Source organism: Athene noctua, chromosome 3 (genome assembly GCF_965140245.1).
Source record: "Athene noctua chromosome 3, bAthNoc1.hap1.1, whole genome shotgun sequence".
Classification (NCBI taxonomy): Eukaryota; Metazoa; Chordata; class Aves; order Strigiformes; family Strigidae; genus Athene; species Athene noctua.
In genome coordinates this window covers 14,498,778-14,518,779 of record NC_134039.1, presented here as the reverse complement: position 1 = coordinate 14,518,779, position 20,002 = coordinate 14,498,778, and the positions used below count along the sequence as shown (strand labels likewise).

General features: G+C 36.8%; 1 protein-coding gene across 1 annotated transcript in view; it reads right to left on the bottom strand.

Annotated features, from left to right (window-relative positions):
* MTPN (myotrophin) overlaps positions 1-20,002 on the bottom strand; it is a 42,639-nt gene that overhangs the window by 15,244 nt on the left and 7,393 nt on the right. The window contains exons 2-3 of the mRNA XM_074902036.1: positions 2,608-2,721; positions 1,352-1,435 (exon numbers count right to left, since the gene is read on the bottom strand). Coding sequence (XP_074758137.1) covers positions 1,352-1,435; positions 2,608-2,721 — 198 coding nt within the window. The remainder of the gene's footprint in view (positions 1-1,351; positions 1,436-2,607; positions 2,722-20,002) is intronic.

The window sequence follows — 20,002 nt, the reverse complement described above, 5'->3', positions numbered from 1 at the left end:
AGTCCCAGCCCAGCCCATTCTATGATTTGCTCTGCACAAGGAAATCTGAAAATAATAGAAGCTTTACCAAACCATTCATTTGCAGCAACATTTTTCTAATCTCCTAGTCCAAGTTATTTGCTTATAACATTCTGCACATCTTTGTAAGACTGCTTCATCTTTATGACTGTTGAATGCCATTCAAATTGCACCAAGTAGAGATCAATACATTCTCACAAGCTGTGTGAAAAATAGCTGATTCAGGAAGGACCTTAATGCCCTTGCTGACAGACTACAATGAATGCACAACCCTTACTAGTTGCTGGACAACTCCTGTGTGAACTTACGTTTTGAGGTATCTTATCTATTATTTGAGCAACTTATTGAGGTGTTTTGCATTCAAAAAAGAGAAATGGAAAGAAATACAACATGGAATAAAGGATATTTTTGTAATGTGTATATAATGAACCTAAATGAAGGATCAGTCTTCATAACAAATTCAAGCAAGTTGCATGCACCATTTGAATCCTAAATTAACAGTTACAGCATTTCTTCACAGAAGGGCATAACCAACATTAGACAGAATCATAGAAGTGAAGAAAAGTCAAATTCATGCAGCATTAAGGCAGTTAAGGAAAACTTTACCTTGGAAGTGGTATATGAAAACTTTATACAGAACCTAATCCTTTGGCCAAATGATTTAAGCAGGTTCACATACTGAAAATGCACTGTTAACCTCCACTTCTCAAAGTAAATGAGGCGTAACAAGAAGCAGCACACACGAAGGGAGACAAAACATTGCCTGAATTAACTACTGCTTTGTAAATTGGATCACCTTTGTAATATGAATCAAAGGAAGGCCAGAAACAGATTAAGCTTATTCTCCCCAGGACAAAATTTACAAGCTCTGTAACAGAGATAGCTTGTCGTCCTACTTTTACTTCCCCTCACTGCCAGCTAAGATGGGTTTTCAGTCATCTGGCAAAAGCAGAGGGAAACCACACCTCTGAGCAACTTCAGAGTGGAGACTCCATCACATGAAAATACTTAAGCAGCTCCCAAAGCTAAATCCCACTCCTCCCTGTCTGCTGAAGGAATGCATTTTTTTTTTCTTGCCTGATTTACTGTTAACTGATCTCTAGCTGGAGCTCACAATATTGTTCGTGGTCACTATTACTTTTGCTACACTGCAAAAGTCCTGGAACTTTCTCCTTCAACTACCTTCTCCATAATCAGAGTACCCTCTCTGGTCTACCAACATAAACAGCATTTGTTTGATGTTCTGAACTTATCCGGAGCATCATAATATTACTGAAGAAAATTCATAATATACTTTTCTAACGGTAACTCATTCTAAACATTTGTATCTCACCTTTGACAGAAGTAATTTCACACAGGAAACATGGCCCTCATAGACTGCTGATAGAAGTGGTGTGATATTATGTTTGTCTGGAGCCTGTAAATTGAGACACAGTTATTTGAAGCACAATTTCACACAGTGTTAAAAGGTTTCACCTAACTTTTTAATTTTATTTTGCCAACATTAGAGTGAAGGTAAGGATTTAAGAGTATTATCCAGAAATGTATTCTATCAAAATTTTTACTCTTATTTTTAAAAAGAAAAAGTAATTGTTTAAAAAAAGTCAGGTAACAGCAAGATGTCTTCCATAAGACTTTTGGTATCCAAAAGTTTGTCTATTTTTTTAGGCCAATGATAGGAATTAAGGGGTTTCAGCTGACAAATTTTGCCCAATTTAGAAACGCTGTTCCTAATTCTCCCATTTCTCAGCCATTCTGACTTCAGAAAATAGTTCTGGCTGAAACATTGTTTGGGCTGTCATCTCCTTTTTAAACTACAGTCCTGGAAAGATTAAGAGATGGATCAACTGAAATGTTCTTATTTTTTCCTCTATTTTTTCCTCCTTTCCAGTTTGGAGAACTCCTGAGGAAGAGAGAAACTTTCCAGACACCAAGGAAAAAAATCAAGTAATTTTATTAAGCTAAAAGCTAAAGCTAAGATGTCTTATATAACTTTCAGATGACTATTCTAAGGCACAGTGTTTGGGGTATATAGTTAAAGTATTTAGAAACTTCACTTCATGGAGAACAACACTATTTTGAAGTGCCAGTACAGCCCAGCCAAGTCTTTGCATGACAAAAAAGCCATGCATCTCAAGCTACATCAAAATGACTAAGTTTGTACAAGTAAGAATATCTCCAAAAATGAGAGAAGCACACCAGTTTAAACAGAGTTGATCCTGCCCTGGCCAAGCATGCATTGCACTGTCTTCTGAAGTCCCTTCTAACAAATGTAATATATATTTCATATAAATTTTATTTAAATGTGATTACTGAATTTATTTTTCTAATTATGGTCAAATTAAGTTTAAAATGTTTATAGCCACAAACAACTTTGCCTAGCGTGTCCAAAAAGAAAACACTTAAAACAAATTTTTAAGCTTCTAAGCTTTATGAGACCACCTCTCAAATATTTTTAAATGAGTCAAATTGTTTAGTTCTTTCAGTAACCATTTAAGCACTTATATCAATCCCTTGGAGAGGGGAGGGGGGGGTGGTGCAGAGCTGGGGAAAAAACCCTAACATCTATTTACAAATTGATGTACATACGTTAATATCAGCTCCTTTCAATAGCAGAAATTCCAGAATCTCAAGCTGTCCACAGTCTGCTGCATAGTGAAGAGGCTTCCTCCCACCTTCAAGTGTCCGGTTGACATCTTCACCCTTCAATGTAAACATAATTCTAATAAGCAAAATTTTAGAGGTAACACACCAAGAGCAGCTTGAAAAAAATCCAACACCCTCAAATATGCTGAAGAATGTTCAATTCAAATATTTTAGTCACTATGCAAGAAAAAATGAAAATTAAGTTGCTTGATTTCTTTTCCCTCATCCATGCATTTAAGACTAAGACAACCTTCGTTCCTTCTTCCACACTGCATCTCAAGTGTAGTGAGTACTCAAGCACACTAGGCAACTTGTATGATTAAAAAAACAAATGAAAAAATAACCATTAGAGCTTGTAAAAAATGCTCAAACTGGCTCATTTTGCCGCTTCTTCTCCCCAACTGGGATCCTAGTTATCTGTCAGTTACTTTAATTGCTTCTATACATATGGAAGTTTTGCACTCTGAAAAAACAGATGCATAGAAATAAGTCAGCATCATATGTACTGTTACACGCGACTGAGTACAGACCATCCACTTATGAAACTGCCCATTCTGTTTTCTAATAGTACCTGCCAATTCTATGTGACAAAAAAGTCTGAAGACAGTCAACAAAATCAGGACACAAGAAGCTGTATTCTAATGCCACTCATACAAGTGGACTGAGATATCTCAAGGAGTAAACAAAATTTAACTTGGTGAGTGCCTAATCAGCTTTATTTCTTCACCTTGGGTTGTGCAACTACGGATAAACTGATTTGCTGCACTTCAGTCAGGATGAGAAGTTACTGGAAAACAAATAATGACGAGCTATGTGGTAAGTGACTTCTTGTTCGTACATACCAGTAATATTAGTATTTTAAGAAGTGGCTAAATAAAGCATCATACCTCAAGCTCCACATCTCCACAGAAAAACAATCAAAATAATTTTAGCTACAGCACTAATTCATACTTCCCTCACTCCTGCCCCAAATCTCCAGGAAGTTCACAAAACAGAGTGTTTGACATACATCTTCCACACATTACCTCCCTTCTGACAATGGAAGATAAGATTATCAGACAAATCTTATTCTGCATTTGATCTTCTATACTATCAGTTTTATACTACTGGCCAAATAACAGAACAGCCTCAGAATTCTCTCCTATCAATAGGCTGTTCAATTCTTCTCATAATATATCTTGCTGAAAGTCAAAGCAACAGAAGTATTTAACTTCAGGTGTTTTAACTAAAACACTGTACATTCTGTGGTCTCAGAGGTCAGGACCTGGTTCTCACGCTTTTGAAGGTGCTGGCTTCAAAGTAACATGAAGTAACAGCCAAGTAGCATAATGAAAAAAATCTGCAACTGCTGTTACTGTCTCTGAAATAGGGCTATGGCTTCTGAAGCATGTTAGACATCAGGAAAGATATTTTTACTTTAATCTATAATTTTCAGAACAGCAACAAATTGTACTTCTAAACAAAGTCTACCACAGTTTGAGCTATGTGAACTATCAACACAGTTTATAACTTAAAATTCCAACTGAAGGTGTAACACTTTGTTTACCAGTAAAATTTGTTGCAGATAGTCTGGTGATGTAACTTCTCTTTTGCTGAATTTCAGTACAAAATGTTGGTGGGGATATGTTAACAACTGTGTTCTAATTAAAAAAAAAAATCCAGATCACAGTACACTAAGCACTCAAGTAGTGACATTGGTCTGAAAAGCATGTAAGGAAGCAGCATACACTTAGTTTATGTAGAAAGTTAATCTATACCCATATTCTTATTTGCACCTTGCCACTTCCCATCAGTTTTAAAACAGCTGGCATTTCAATAACACACAATGACTGCAGATACATTAGGAATTGGGATGTATGTTTAGGAAGCCAACCATGTAAAAGCCACACAACTACTACCTCAAAACAGGCTCTAAAAACTCCTGTAATATCTGACACATGCTAAAACATGGTAAGTAAGGGCATAAGACAGAAGGACAAGCAAGCTAACTCCTGGGACAGTACACCGTGAGGCTACAAAGTTCACAGTCAAAAAGTAATTTAGAATCATCATGTTTTAAGATTAGGACAGTCCAGCAAGGCTCTCCCCTTCCTTAGGCTTATAAATATTTGGCTCATTGGCTTACACTAGAAGATTTTTTTTTTCTTTTTTAAAGAATACACCACAGATCTCTGTTCTCTCCTAAACTGTAGAATAAATCCCTGCTGGACAATGGACTTTTGGAAGTAAAAAACAACACCCAAACACCAAGTTTCCTAAATTTCCCTTAGAGATGATGAAAGCTTGTTTATAGGGGAGTAGTTCGCAAAAAGTCTGCAAAGACATCCTGTCCTGGTTCAGCTAGGATAGGGTTAAGTTTCCCCAGCAGAGAAGGGGGAAGGGATCTTCAGCCGGGTTATTTGTACCATACTGACTGTCAGGTCCAGGCGTGGGAGCGGGAACTTTTTCCTTTGTGGCTTTGGTGATGGGAAGCATGCGAGCGAGCTGTTGGTAACCATTTGCGGTATTTCTCTGTATATGTTCTGTCTTGTTTACTGTTATTACTGTTTATCACTGTTATCATTGCTACTGTTGTTGTTCAGATTGCTTATTACACTGTTGTATTAAATTTCTTCTTATTTTAACCCAGGGTTTGTGCCTCATTTCCAGCCTGACTGGCTAAGGGTGGGGGAGGGACAACGGCAACGCAGTCTCTGGTTCCAGCAGGGCTTAAACCACCACACATCCCAAACATAAATTAGGCAGATTTGAATAACAACACTGAGAAAACGTATCAGCAGCATTCGAAGTCAAACATCAGAATGTTTCAGTCCAAATTAACAGAACCAAGACATCCTGTAAGTTACAAAAATAAAAGCAAGTACTCCTCAATTCTGCAATAAGCAATGTTAAACGTCCAGTTGTTACGTGTGCATGAAAAGCTCCTGTAAAGCAGATCGCTGAATATTACAAACCTTCATTTGACCTTTCTTAGAAGTAGGAAGGGAAGACAAACCATTTATTTCATATACAGGGATCAAACTCTAGGACAAACACCTGCTGTAAATGCAGTCTCTAACACATGTACAGGCAAAACTGCAAGACTCTTCATAGGTACTTTCTCTGTGGCCTTTAGATCTCCTGTTTATACTGCCTGGTGCATCTCCCCACTGAAAGAGCAGTGGTCTCCAAAGTGGGGTGCAAGACAATCAACTGGGGTTTGAGAAGAATTTTTTTGCACTGTTAATAAAGTGTAAAAACAGCATTTATTTAATCTTTAATTTCCATTATTGGATGTTTTATAACCCACTGATACATAGTACAGTAGTACATGTGTATAATTTATAAATATACAGATATTGGTGGTGTATGTTCAATATTTTTTTTTTTTACAGATAGGGGTGCCTGATCAAAAAGGTTTGGAGACCAGTGGTCTAGAGCTGTATCTGTATCCATGGAAACAATAAATACATTCTTTAATTCTTTTTCAGAGGTAGTTTCATGTTGGAAGACTAAGCAGTTTCAGTGAAAGTTTTATAGGTCAACCAAAAAACCCCAAAACCCTACCCCTACACAAAAATTACTCCAATTATAGACCAATAGTTATAAAACTCAAGAATATCCTTATATTATAGTTCCACTTTTGCAAAGAGAAAGTGCCTTTAGATATGAAAATATTAACTTTATGTCTTTAATTGTAATTCTATTAAATGTTTCAATCTTTATCTATACCAGCTGCCATTTATGTGCTTAAATAAGTCTTCAAGATACAAGTTTCATATAAAATCACCTATAAAATGGGAAAATCAGAAAACTGCTTGAACCCTCATGATCCAAATCAGTAGCACGAGTGTCAAAGACAGTAGTTACTACAGCTGCAGCAATAAAACTTTTACTTGGCAAGACATGATGTGAAACACATCTAACATCCCAGATAGTCTTTGACAACCTATCTAAACAAGATGCCATTCTCCTTTAAGCTTAGGATGTACAATCCTGTGGGTGCTGATTTTTGTCTTCGTTGGATGAGCACTGCAACTTGGATTCTCTTGCTCCTCCACTTCAAGTTTAGCTAAGCCAGGGAGAGATGTTGACTTATGTGGGCAGTTGGGTTCTCAGTTTTGACAGGCTGGCCAGCCATGACAGACCACATTTTGTGTAGGAAACATTTCTATATGGTGACATCTACAAAGTGATTGACTATGCACTAGAGAATTCAAGCACATTAGCAAAGAAGTTACATATTTTAGCTATGGCAACAAGCTCCAAATGCTGATTCACATCTTCATATGATGAAAGAACATCTAAACATAAGGTCAAGATTTGAACTCCCTCATAAATAAGGCAGCTCTAGTGAAAGTGTGCCCAATTACATTAACAGAATGAGACAATGTGGTCTCAAGCTCTGTACCAGGCTGAGGCAGGAAAAAGCACAGGAAGTTAAGAATCAAAAGATTTATGTCTATGTAAAGTTTTTTGAAATTACTGTGGTTTAGATAATATTGGCCAAAGACATGATACAGAATGCTCTGAACTTGAGTATCAGCAACCTTATCAAGTGATGATTCTCAGTACTGACCGCCAAGACAGCAAAGTAACCAATATTTTGGTGGGCTGAAACCAAGACTGCACTAAACAGCTGCTAAGGTTTTCTTTAGAAAAAGACCATACTCCACACAGGCATATGGTCAGAACCCACAAGAACTGACAAAGAGCAGCATGATCTTTCCTTTATGCCTACAGGAAAAAAAATCTTAAGCATTTTAGACAAAAAGTGACAGAAAAATTATCCCAGGAAGTTTTATGGGACTTCTACCATCTTCTAGAGTCTAACAGAGGAGCACCAAGGTTAATAGTTATGAGGGTACTTTGAAGGAGATACAATTAAGCCAGAATCAAAGAATCGTATCAACTTCAAAATAAAATATACCTTCAAAGGCCATACCTCTCCTGAAAGACTATTTTCGCTTTCTAGAGTGGACACACAAATTCACTAACAACTGTGCAAATGTTTATTCAAAGCCTCAGAAAAGATTCTGCCCTTCCTAAAGGGAAGACACGATCACCTCTAATCACTTTCCAGAATACCCTTAAATGTCTGACTAAGTAAACTCAGTGTAAGTCTAGCATAAACCAAATCAGTAATGTTTTCCTTTGTAGATCAAATACATAGAACACCAGATACACAATAACATTAAAAAAACAGTTCAACACATGAAACATCAGAACCAGCAGTTAGCAGGTATCTGCTTTAATCCCCTCTATTAAAATCTGATTACAGGTGAAGAAAAGCCTCTGTGAATCACCAATTACTAAACAAGACAGCATGAAAGAAGATTTTTATAACACGTTGATCTTACGTCCTACTTAGAAAAGTCACATACATGGATAACAGCAGAATATCAAATTAGAAGAACTAAGTATCAGCTTCAGTTGAAAGCTGGCTATCAACTTTTCACTGAAGGACAGGAAAATAAAAAATTGAAGCTCAGTTCTAAATACTTTCAAGAACTGTCTCTGCTTTTGAAATGACTAATAGCAGGGTTCATTATAGCATCCTCTATTACCCACTTTCTGTAATAGAGCAATTCAATCCATAAAAAGATCTGTTGTAACTAATTTCTTACATGAGTACTGTCAAAATTAGTTACTCTTGAACTTAATTCTTCTACTACCCTCTCTCACAAATTTTCTTTGCTCTACCTTTTCTTGCCAGAACTACAAAATGCCTGGTTGTATCTTATGTCCTTTTCAATTTAGCTCCAGTCAGGCTTTAGCTTTTTTATTTCCAGTCCTGCACACCCTGGGAAAGTGCCTACGTTCTTCTTGGGTACCACCCACCCCCAATTCCACCTTTCACGGTGCCCCTCTGTACCTGAGCTCAGAAAGGAGTTCCCTGACAGCCAAGCTGCCCTCCTGTCACATCTGCTGGATGTCCCAGAGTAATATGGAAGGATCTGCACCTTAACAGCTGCCTTGAATAAGTTCTGCCAAATTTATTTCCTTATTCTTTTGCAGCCTTAGTTAAAAGAATGAATCAGATTTCACTGACTTTGTCCCTAATGCACATTATGACATCAGCTCATTGAAAATGTTGAATGAACAAGTTTAGTCATAAATTACAAGTCCTAAAGCTCATTATTTTCCAGGCAGATTATGTAACCACACCAAAGTGACACTGACCTTGAATAGCCCCCACCTTTTCTGTAGGCTCTATTACACAGACTGTATTCCACGCCTCCCTTGGTCTAGCTTTACCTGCTAACTCCCTTCTTTCCCAGTTCTTCCCAGTTTCAAAAGCATCAACACAAACCAAATGAGCTGAACTAAACTCACCTAGTGCCACTTTAGCATTCCTACAGCATACTCCATGTGCTTGAATCACAGGCTTTGCAGTGCACACCAACTGAAACCGCATCTGAGCCAGCTGTTTATTCACTTGGGCACTATGGCTTGCCTGCAGTGTTGATCTACAATGTTATTGCCATAGCTCATCCATCAGTAACACCAGTTTTCTCTTGTACAGCAGTTACAGTATCACTACCATCAGCCAGTTTGATCCTTCCCTGTCATCCCCTCCCTATCCCTTGCACCAGAATTAGTAACTGAACAATTAATCCAGTGAGGGAACTAATCAGTCAGAATTAAGTTGATCTTTTTCTCTCCAGCTGAATCTGTTCCTTCATCTGATTCACCATTTGGCACCTGAACACACTTTGGCACCATTTGGCACTTAAATACACCAGAAATAAGTAGCTGGTATTTACACTGCAGTTCTACCACAGGAATAGAAACTGAAAATTGTGACCTCATTAAATCCTATTGCATAGGTTAACTGTATTCATAGAGCAGTATCTGTAATACTGGTGGCATTAAAATGCTCTTTCAGATTTAGAAACAACTCCATACCCCCATCTGTATTTATCCTATCATGCAGAAATAACTTTATCTCCAGTTTTAATGAAGGAAACCAGATTCCATGCAGTCTGATGCCCCTAGAGTACAGGGAAGCATTCTACAGGAGCTACACTACTAGGTAGTTCCTGCCTCCATTATTCTGAAAAAGATGAACTCACTGCAGTCTGTTGCATTACTTCCATCTCTTCACATACAAAGGATGGTCATTCTTATAGAGTATTAGATAATTTCGACATTTTAAATATAGCAATAACTTTACTCTTGTTGTCTGAGTGGGAAAGAGGAAGAGTGAAAATCCTCTTTCTATAAAAGAAAAGTTTAAGTCCTATGGATATTTGGAATACCTTACTGCATATTAAGAATACTACTTCTGAACACTTCAGATTTTACCATCTTCTGTGCAGGCCTTTGTTCACACTGGTTGCATTTGTTTTTAAAAAAATTCAAAGATCAAGCGAGATAGTTCATCCAACTAAACTCTCATTGTACAAATCTATAGCAAAAGATGTTAAGAATTCACTCATGGAAAGTAGGAACATCTCAGATTTTAAGCATTTATATTTCTCAGGTGTAGTAACAATAGGCAAATATGTACAGATGAAAGTAAAATTAAGGTATCGTACCTTTTTGTTTCTTTGTCACATCATAGTGCATGGCCTTTATATCAGAAGGATCACATGGTAAAATTCCTTTACCATGCAATGATAGCAATATTTTTCACTTTAAAATTCATGGTATAACAAAAAAATTCCTCCTGGGATTTTATGCCAGAATAAACATTTGAAAACAAAGAGGTGAAATTCAGTGTAGCAGCTGCATTTTATGTTCACCTTCATGAGATGTCTTAAAAAAAAAAAAAGAATTCCTAGAAGAGATGGGTAAGCTTTGATACACCTCCATCATTGCTACTAGGTGTAACTGAAAGGTAAAGTCTTTCTTACATTGTGATATTCTGAATCCAGAGATACCTCTCTGATTGAAAATACCAGGGTCAGGTGTCTCAACTTTAACTCTGTAAAATGAAACTGACAGAAATAAACTGTAATTTATTGTGTTGTATACAATCTGAAGACATATTTTGCCACGACAGAAACTATACTGGTATCCACTCAATGAAATCTTTCCTTACAATGTAAACTATTTTTAGGTTTCACATGTGATTGCCGGAAAGAGTAAATTTCAGGTTTAAGTGAAACATAGATAATGTGAGCTTTGAAACCACTTAAGAGCAATGTCTTCCTTAGTCTTCTGAAGGGAAAACAAGCTTGAACAAACCACACCTTGAAAAAATCCTGAGCCATACACTCAAACAGGGTTTAGCAGATAATCTTGCACTTCCATAAGGGGGGTGTGGAGGAACGAACATATATTAAATCTTCCCCTAATGCTCTTCCTCTTCTCAAAGTTTGAGTCAGCTCACACCCCTTCAGTCATTCTCCATTACAACTTTTTCCAGATTCATCCATCTCCAGAAAAACTTCTAAAAAAGATGACCAAAACAAAGCCAACATAAATACTCTGAAGATAAAAATACATTTAGCTATCTTTGTCATTCTACTTGTATTCTCAAAAAGGTTTTATTTTAAGTATTTAAGACAAAGTTCAGTGCTTAACCTGTATTTGTTTCAGTTGTGACAACAGTAAACAACTGAAAAGTCTATGAATGTACAAGTGAGCTCTGGGGCTCACCTAATCCAAAAGTTACCTCTCTAGCACTGCAGATCTAAACACCTTGATTGAGGATCCTTAAAAACAATACAGCAGAAACAACTGAAAAAAACCTATTTTCTACATACTTTTATTCTTCAGTAAAAATAACTGTGAGCTTAAGAATAGTGTAAGTCAAACAAAATCTTCTGCCCTTATTCTACTTGCTCTAACAGTACAAACATAACATGTTTTTACATCACTAATCCATGGGTCATAAACACTTGCGGTAATGAGGGAAAATTCAAATGCCAAGCTTCCTGAAACTTGACTAATAATCTAAAAATACAAGGACAGTTTAATTCTACAAACTTGTAGCCTACTGACTCATGGAATCACTGACTATTTAAGGCTGAGAGGGAACTCTGGAGGCTATTTAGCCCAACATCTGCTCTAATCAGATCAGGCTGCTCAGAACATTACCCAGCTGAGTTCCATACACATCTGAGGACTGAAGATTCCACAAGTTCTCTAGGCACATGTACTTCCCAGGGCTTGATCATCCTCACAGTATTTTTCTCTTATATCTAATTGGAATTTTTCACACTCTTAACTGGAACTGTTGCCTCTTTCACTGTGCATCTCTAAGCAAACTTCTCAATATACTGCTCTTGGTACAAAAAGGCAACAATTAAATCTTCCCTTTATCTTCTCTTCAGGAAAAAAACTCCAGGAAAACCAAACCACCACAATTCTATCAGCATCAACCTGTATGTCCTCAGCAATCCTGATGGCCTGCAAACTCTTGACTATGAACATGTTCCAGTATGTCAATACCTTTCTTGTACTAGGAAGCCCAGAGAACTGGACACAGTACTCATATACAGCCTCAGAAGCAGTGAGAAAAATTTCCTTCAACCTGCTTGCTGTTTTCTTGCTAGTACAGCCCAGTATGCTGCTGGCCTTCAATAATGCAAGGGCACACTGCAGACTCATCTGCAGCTTGATGTCCACCAGGACACTGATGTCCTTTTCTAAGAAACTCCTACCTAGCCAATTTGTCCTGAGCTTGTACAGCTGCATGGGCTTACTTACTTAAGCAATACTACCAATACCAACCCCGAAAGGTGCCACTGGTAACCAGTCACCACTTAAAGTGATGTTGCCAATCACAACCCTGAGTCCAACAGCCCAGCCAATTTTCCACCAACCTTACAGTCCACTTACTCAGCCCATATACCACTAACTTAGACTTGATCTCTCACTGTATCCTTACAGTGTCAAATGTGTTCTAGGAGGAAGAGGATTTGCTCCACAGACTTCCCTGAGTCTGAGGCTAAGCTAACCTACCTACAGTTCCCCTGACCTTCCTTCTCACCATTCTTGAATATGAGTATGATGCTTTCTTTCTCAGATTTGTCAGGAACATTCCCTTTCCTTCCTTTGTCCTCCTTTCATTATCAATGCATTAGATCCTTCCAGTACCCCTGAGATTCCTTGCTAGTTTTAACTTCAACTGAACTTTGGCTGTCATGCCTCTACCCCTGCACATTTGTGCAATGGTTCTACATTCCTTTCAGAGGACTGTTTTGCTTTCACCTTCTGTGTAACTCTGTGTATTGGTTACCGATTCCTCAAAATATGTGACCAGAGACATAAGTTGGAAGTCCAATAGTCTTGAAAAGCACTCTCAATTCAACTTTTCTCATGCTGTCAAAAGCAAGTCCCATAATGCAAAGAAAGGCCCCTGAAGCATCGTAAACTTATTTACTTTAGACAGGATGCAGTATCATCTCATCTATATTTAAATAGCACCAAAAAAAGGCAATCTGATCTTCCATCATAGAAACAGAATTTTATAGCTCGCCTCCCCTGAATTCTTCCACCAATCAGTTGGTTAAACACAGAACTGGAGCCTCAATTACCCTGGTTTTCAATTAACTTTCTTTAAAGAGACTCAAGAAGAACTAAAATGAAATGCTATGAGTTCAAACAAAAAAATCTCTCATTTTTTACTTTTGCCAGCACAAGAAACTAAGCTGAGGTTTACTACTGAAAAGTCAAGTACTACTACCTCAGTTTTCTTACTATTTAAATGTTCTCACTATTGAAACATTCCTTGGGCTTACATGTAGAGAGTCCAGATTCCTCATATGACCTGATGAAGAGTGCTTTCATCCTCCTCAGTCTGCCTCTGGAGTGGTTCCATATGTATTCCCTTCTGTAATCACAGTTCTCACCTTATGACTGCCAAAGAACTGATTCATGTATTTCTAACCTTAACTTAAAGTTGGATTTGTAGGTGTCTCTTGTTCCAATATATGTATTTCTGTAAAACATGTTGAAGAAATCCAACAGCATTATACAACACCAGTTCTTAAGAGAGCTTATATGAAGTATTCAGCTGGTCTGCACTTTAGGCTTTCAGTTCAATGATCCCACAACTTTCCAGTTTTTTCAAAGTGGTGTTGTAGTTCAACAAGTTTTTCCCCCTCTATAGAATAGTCTCAGGGTCTAAAAAGCAGCAGTGACTTTGAAGAAGTAGCTTTCATTCCCGCCAAGATATAAACTGATTTAGCCAGCCAAAATCCACACTAGCACTTTCACAGGTCCTTGGAGATTACCTACAGAAACACTCTTAAAATGAATTCAGTAATTCAGTCCTAATGGCTTTTCCTGAAAAACTTATTTCTAGTTTTCAAGTTAATTTTCAAAATTAACACCACTCCAAACACCTTCAAGTAGTGGGTACAATAAATTAGTCTTGTCTTCCAAGATGCTTATAAAATTTCCTCTAGAAATTTTGTCATGGTAACTGAAATGAAGCACTAGGCTAAAGTAGTTCCTGCTGGGTAAAGCAGAGAGGTTAAGTATCTGCATCTGTTACTGAAACTGACTCAGTTTTAAACTGTTACAGCAGACATACCCGCACATCAGCTGTCTTAATACCAACCTGAAGATAACCAAACCACTAGTCTAGTACTTTAGAGAAGGAAACCATTTTTATAAGCTTCTGGATATTTCATCATAACCTAGACTAACATGACACACATTCCTGTCCATTTATTATTAATTAGAAACAAGAATAATTTAAATGACCAGCTCATAACACAAATCAGTGCAGCATATTTTTTAAACTTTTTTATATCTTTATTCTTGTAAGAGAAAAACCTCTTTGACATATGATGCTTTGGAGATTGCAGAACTAAGAACTGGGCAGAACAGATGAAAAATTCCACATTTCCACTCAACCTGATGCACTGAAAAGACTGCTCAAACAATGAAGGAGGCCTCAGGAGAAGACACAGTTTTCTATATATTCTGCTCAGCAAGATTATTGAGTCTCAGGTTTTCTTGTCTCCATCTTCTGATTCACATGAAGAGTGACACTATTGCTCCTGGTGAATATTCAGCCTAAGAGCAACACTGGAAAACACAGCAAAGTAACTAATAACTCAAAGGCTGGGTTAAGTTCAAAGAGCAGAAAGGGAAGGAAAAAGATCAAGTGTTGTAACTTGTGAATTGTTTATGATTTTGAAGCAAATTTCTTTAGTTAAAGACTAGCAATAAGTTCCTGCCAAAACTGAGAAACCAACTCATTGTAACTCCAAGTAGGCAGTTTCCCACGGCAACTGCAAAAATTTTGTGCAGGATCCAAGTTTTCATTTAAATCCTCTGTATTTTCAAAAATTACTTACTTTCAGTCCACTAAATAAATTAACATAACCCTGTCTCATTCAGTCTGCCACAGAGAGACTACTGCTGCTGCTGCTCAGTGGTTCAGCAAATTCTAACCATTCCAGTAGTTTTCCAATGGCAGCCTGAGTGGATCATGGTTGTCTGTGGACAATTGAACAGAAACAAATGACCTAGATTTATTGTACAGGATAACTACTTTCCACTTAGAGAACTTCAGAAGTTCTTTGAGTTTTGTTTAACAGCCTAGAGCAATTGCATCAGCTAAGCCTTTCTACAGATTATCCCTGTGTTCATGGTAAGAGATATTTAATAACACCCTTTTGACAATGCCCATTTTTTTTTTATTCCTCATCCTCTAAATTTCAAAACCTGGAGCAACAAAGAATTTTCCCTATATGTTTTTGGGAATATTTGGGCCAAGTTATCTTCCTCTTATCGCATCTTACTGAAACAAACACAAATAGCAAAAACATCCACAAGAAATCCTGTAGATGATGATTAAAAACCAAAATCAAGTCCATAGATGTTGAGAAGTACATTTCTTGAGTACCATCTGAGCTTCAGTATTAAAAAAGCTGAAAAAAGGCTACTCAAAGAATTTCAGCACAACATTCCCACTAAAAGACCCTAACTCCTTTGTCAAAAAGTAGTATCTGTTCTGATGATATCGTGTGTCTCTCCAGTTGGCATTTTACAGCAAGTTCTATAACTACAGTAGACAGATGTAGATGTCCATGTTTAAAATGTGCATCTACTTCACAAATCTCTACTTTGATAGAAGCCTCAACTGCTAATGGTAACACTACTTAGTCTACACAAGTGAAGAAAATTAATTATGAACCCAATGCTGGATTTTTCCTGCCTTGATATGGTATTTAGAGTATTCTGGAAAGGTTTTATAAGCACTCCTACACTTAGTTTGGCTTAAGCCAACAAAAAAGGTACTTAACAAGCATACTTTTCAGGTTCTGTTAGTGGTAAACAAGTATCTAGCTTATCCACTATAATCAAATGCAATCTGAAGTGCTTTGTCAGAAACAAAAGAATACAATTCCAGAAACAACTGCTAAATAAACTGAAATACTGAGCCATCTGTGCTTCGGTTGTTGTATCAGCATTTTTAGAGACAAACAAACCTGACACATGAGCTGTTCTGTAGAACAGTAATGAACCTGTTTCCTAGCTACAGCTTCTAGAAACTTACGCTACAATCCCAGCTTCAGAGATGTGTCAAATACATGCATTATTGAAAACTGTTGCTCTTCCCCCTCCTCTGACCAAATCCTCAATCTAACTAAAACCTGAGCGATAAATAGTGGAAACCACTCACTATTTGCATTAGCAAGTGATGAAACAGGAATGAAGGGACCAGTTTTGTAGCTTCTCATAGCTTTTACAAATTCCTATTTAAAAGTTTTGTTAGGTAACAGCTCACTGTAATGGCAGCAACTAGTTCTGACAGAATAAACCGTTGCAGACAACGGTTTTATCAGTTCTAACAAGAGACTCTGTCCATAGTACTACTTTAATTGATGAATGTTAGTGAGCTAAATATTCTAGATCATGAACTGAAACAGCCAATGATCAAACACTAAGCTACCTCTGCTTAGAAGAATTGTTAGAATTTGGAACTGAAGTTAAAATGCTTTAGTTATAGCACCAGGGCTTATCTACCAGACAATACACAAAACCAAAACCATTTAACCACTAATTCTTAAGGAATCACATCCAGATCTAATGAGTGTATACCTTAACTTGACATAAAACTAATGGCTCACTCTAAAGATGTGTTTAGTACTGCATTCAAACACAGCACAGTGTGCATTTTCACAGGCAACACTGAGCTGGCCTAAAAGGGTTTTTCCTGCAGAAATGATTGGCCAGACTCCATGTTTTAACACTGCCGCATTTTGATCTGATTCATATGATACCCACTCTAAGGGTATACTAATCATAAAATATTCCAGCCCACGTAAGTGCCAGATAATGGTGAAATAGACATCAGCCATACTTAAACCAGAAATCAGACGAGGTCTCAGTAATTCAGTACTCTACCATCAGCGGACTGACAACAGATGACATTATCAAAACAGAAAAATCTACAAAACACCTGTTCACGTAGTTTCTCACAAACTCAAGCTTAACATGTCAGATCATCTAGTCATGACATTCTGAAAGCAAGTTTGGACAGATAAAAATACACTGCACCATGCTTCACTTCCTCAGTGTCACTAAGTTTGTATTACAGTAAAATATTAAGTTCAAGGATAAAGCAATCCAAAGCTTTAGTAATAGGATTCAGGCTATTTCCATCATTAGATCACTGCTCCAAAAGTTAACCAGCTGAGCAGAGAATACAAGGCACTATCATCCAATCTGCACTTAGTTGCTAGCTCTGAATTAAAGCACTTTCAGGTACTGTAAGAGCACCGACATCAACATCTGTATTAAAATCCTCAGTACATGTTGTCTAAAGAATGCACAGGAAGTGACCGTTTTCCTTCTAGAACAGTAGGCACCACATAGTGGGTTTCAGTTTCAACGGATGCCAGCTTGATATTTTGACTTCTATGCATGATCTAAAAACTAGCAACAATAAAAAACCCACACAATAATAAAAATGAGTTCTCAAAGTTAAAAGTTGTACTGCAGCATAAAGATATGAGAGGATAAACAGAACATGAATGTATCTTCCAAAAATTACTGCTATAGTTCAAAAAATACTGAATTTAAATATTATAATTGGGGCTTAGCAACATAAGCGTGACTTCTCTAGTTTCTAAACAAAGGATATGTCCAAGGCAAGATCAAGAGTTCTGTCAAACCCAAAGCAATGAAGCTTAGCTTCTAAGTAAGTTTTCATATAAGATTAACAGGCATTATTTTCCTGTGCACATTGAGTTTACATTTTCTTCACACAGCAACACAAAACAAGATATGAAATATCAAAAGCAGTATTGAGTTCTAGAAGTTTTGTGCCTTAACTCAGAGTTTTGTTGACATACTGAAGCAGTTGATTGGAATCATACAGAAACAAAACATGGAAGGAAAAAAACTTACCAGAAAAGCTGGTTTTAAATCCATAAGATAAATGCTGCTTTCTAAGCAGCATATACGTAAGAAACCATATGCATTAACATCCACAAATGGCTCAGTAAAGCCATTATATACACTTAGTATTCAGCTTCACTGTAATACTTCCATTAAAACTTACCAATACTGATATTGCACTTTTATAATTTAAATAATCCATCTACAAAAGTTAAGCTATTTTTTCCAATTTCATCAGCAATTATTGTTGAAAATGCTTTTGCAAATACAGTCTACTAACTTGTCACAAGAACAGAACTAAAGATTGAATTTTGTATTATACTATAATAAAAGGAACATTACTTTGAAATTAAATGTATTTTCTTCTGACTTATTATCTCCAAGACAAATTTAAGTAACAGATAATGAATACTTCATTACGAGCTAAATTCAAGTTTTTTTAAACCATGCTAAATATCCATAATACTATTATTGAAGTTATTGAGATGTCAGCAATCCAAGAAATAAGGATTATCCCAAACGCCTCACTTGAATACAAAGGATCTGATGAAATTCTTTATATGGGGCATACACAGAAACGCAGATCTCACCTCACTGGAAGTCTCCTGACCCTTTTTTTTTTTTTTAAAAAGGTAAGGACTTGAAACTTCTTCCTCCTAATTACATTACCTGAATCAAGTACTGGAAGTGTTTCTGAACAGCCATGGAAATAATTTTTAAATATTTATTGCCTATGGTATTTGCAATCATACCATCACTAACAAATCAGTTTAAAAAGAGATATGCTGATGGTAACTGTTCTAGAGAGAGCTCTTCTATCTTTTGTCTCAAATGGACTTCCAGCTCATCTTTCCTCCTTGAAGCTAATCACTAATTTATAGGCCACAAGTGTAAAAAGCAAGTTCATAAATTACTGTAGTTTGCGGAAAGAAAGTATCAGTCATTCAACAATAATTATGAGCAAAGATCAGGTCTTGATAAGAAACTTTGAGCATGCAATCCTGTTTTATAAACTGACTCCATAATTAGATACACTTTAGAATATTCTTTGAACTTTGGCTGCAAGTATGACAGGCAAATCTCCAGAATACCTTTCTAGTGATGTTTTGGTCTGTTCAGCTTATTAGCCAGTGCATGCAATTACTCTATTTGATTTTCAAAGCGTAGCTGAAGGCTAAGTAAAATGATTTCACCATTTCCCTTTTGGCCTGTAACCAGTGATGAAGGCAGCAAAATGTATAAGCAAAGACAAAAATCTAGACCATACTCTAATTCTTGCTGCAGAAGAAGGTTACAAAAATTCTTTCTTTGGAGAAATGCAATAACCCTGGGCATATTATGTAGCTGTACTGAACTACAGAATTACACTGCACGCAAAAGACTAAAGACCATAAAAACTGTTAAAGTGCTAAAAAGCAAAAACCAGCTCCCCCAAATGTCTTCAAAGCCACATTCATGTGCCTATGCATTATGAGTTTACAAGACCATATTTCTCTTCCCCTTCCTACTCTCCCTCACCAGAATTTCAACTGCTTTCACAATGACATGAAGCTATTTACTGTCCTTCATTTAAAAAAAAAAACAAAACAAACAAACATGAAAAAAACCCCAAAATATACACAAGTACATTCCAGCCAAACTAAGAATTAAGACAAGACCTGTAGCTTGTTCAATAGGACTTATTAATACCAATTGCTTTCCAAGTCAGAGCTACAGATCTTCACTGCATGAGACAGCAAGATACTAGCCCCTGAAACATTTGAAGAAAACTATTGTTTCCCTCCTCATCTCTGGCATGTGTTTGCCATTGGTGATCACCATCAACATAGGGTTTAGCATCAATTTGCAGTAAAAAGAATCAAGAGTATAACCAGCATCCAACAAAGATTTCAAACTTTTTAATATGAGCAGGGCTAATTTGTACCTACCCCTCCTCATAACGAGTTAAATCAGAAAAACATCTATTAGTTTAAAAAGTTACAAGTTGCTGAAACCGCAACTTGTAAGAAAAACCATATTGTTTAATTAAGAAAAACAAAGTTAA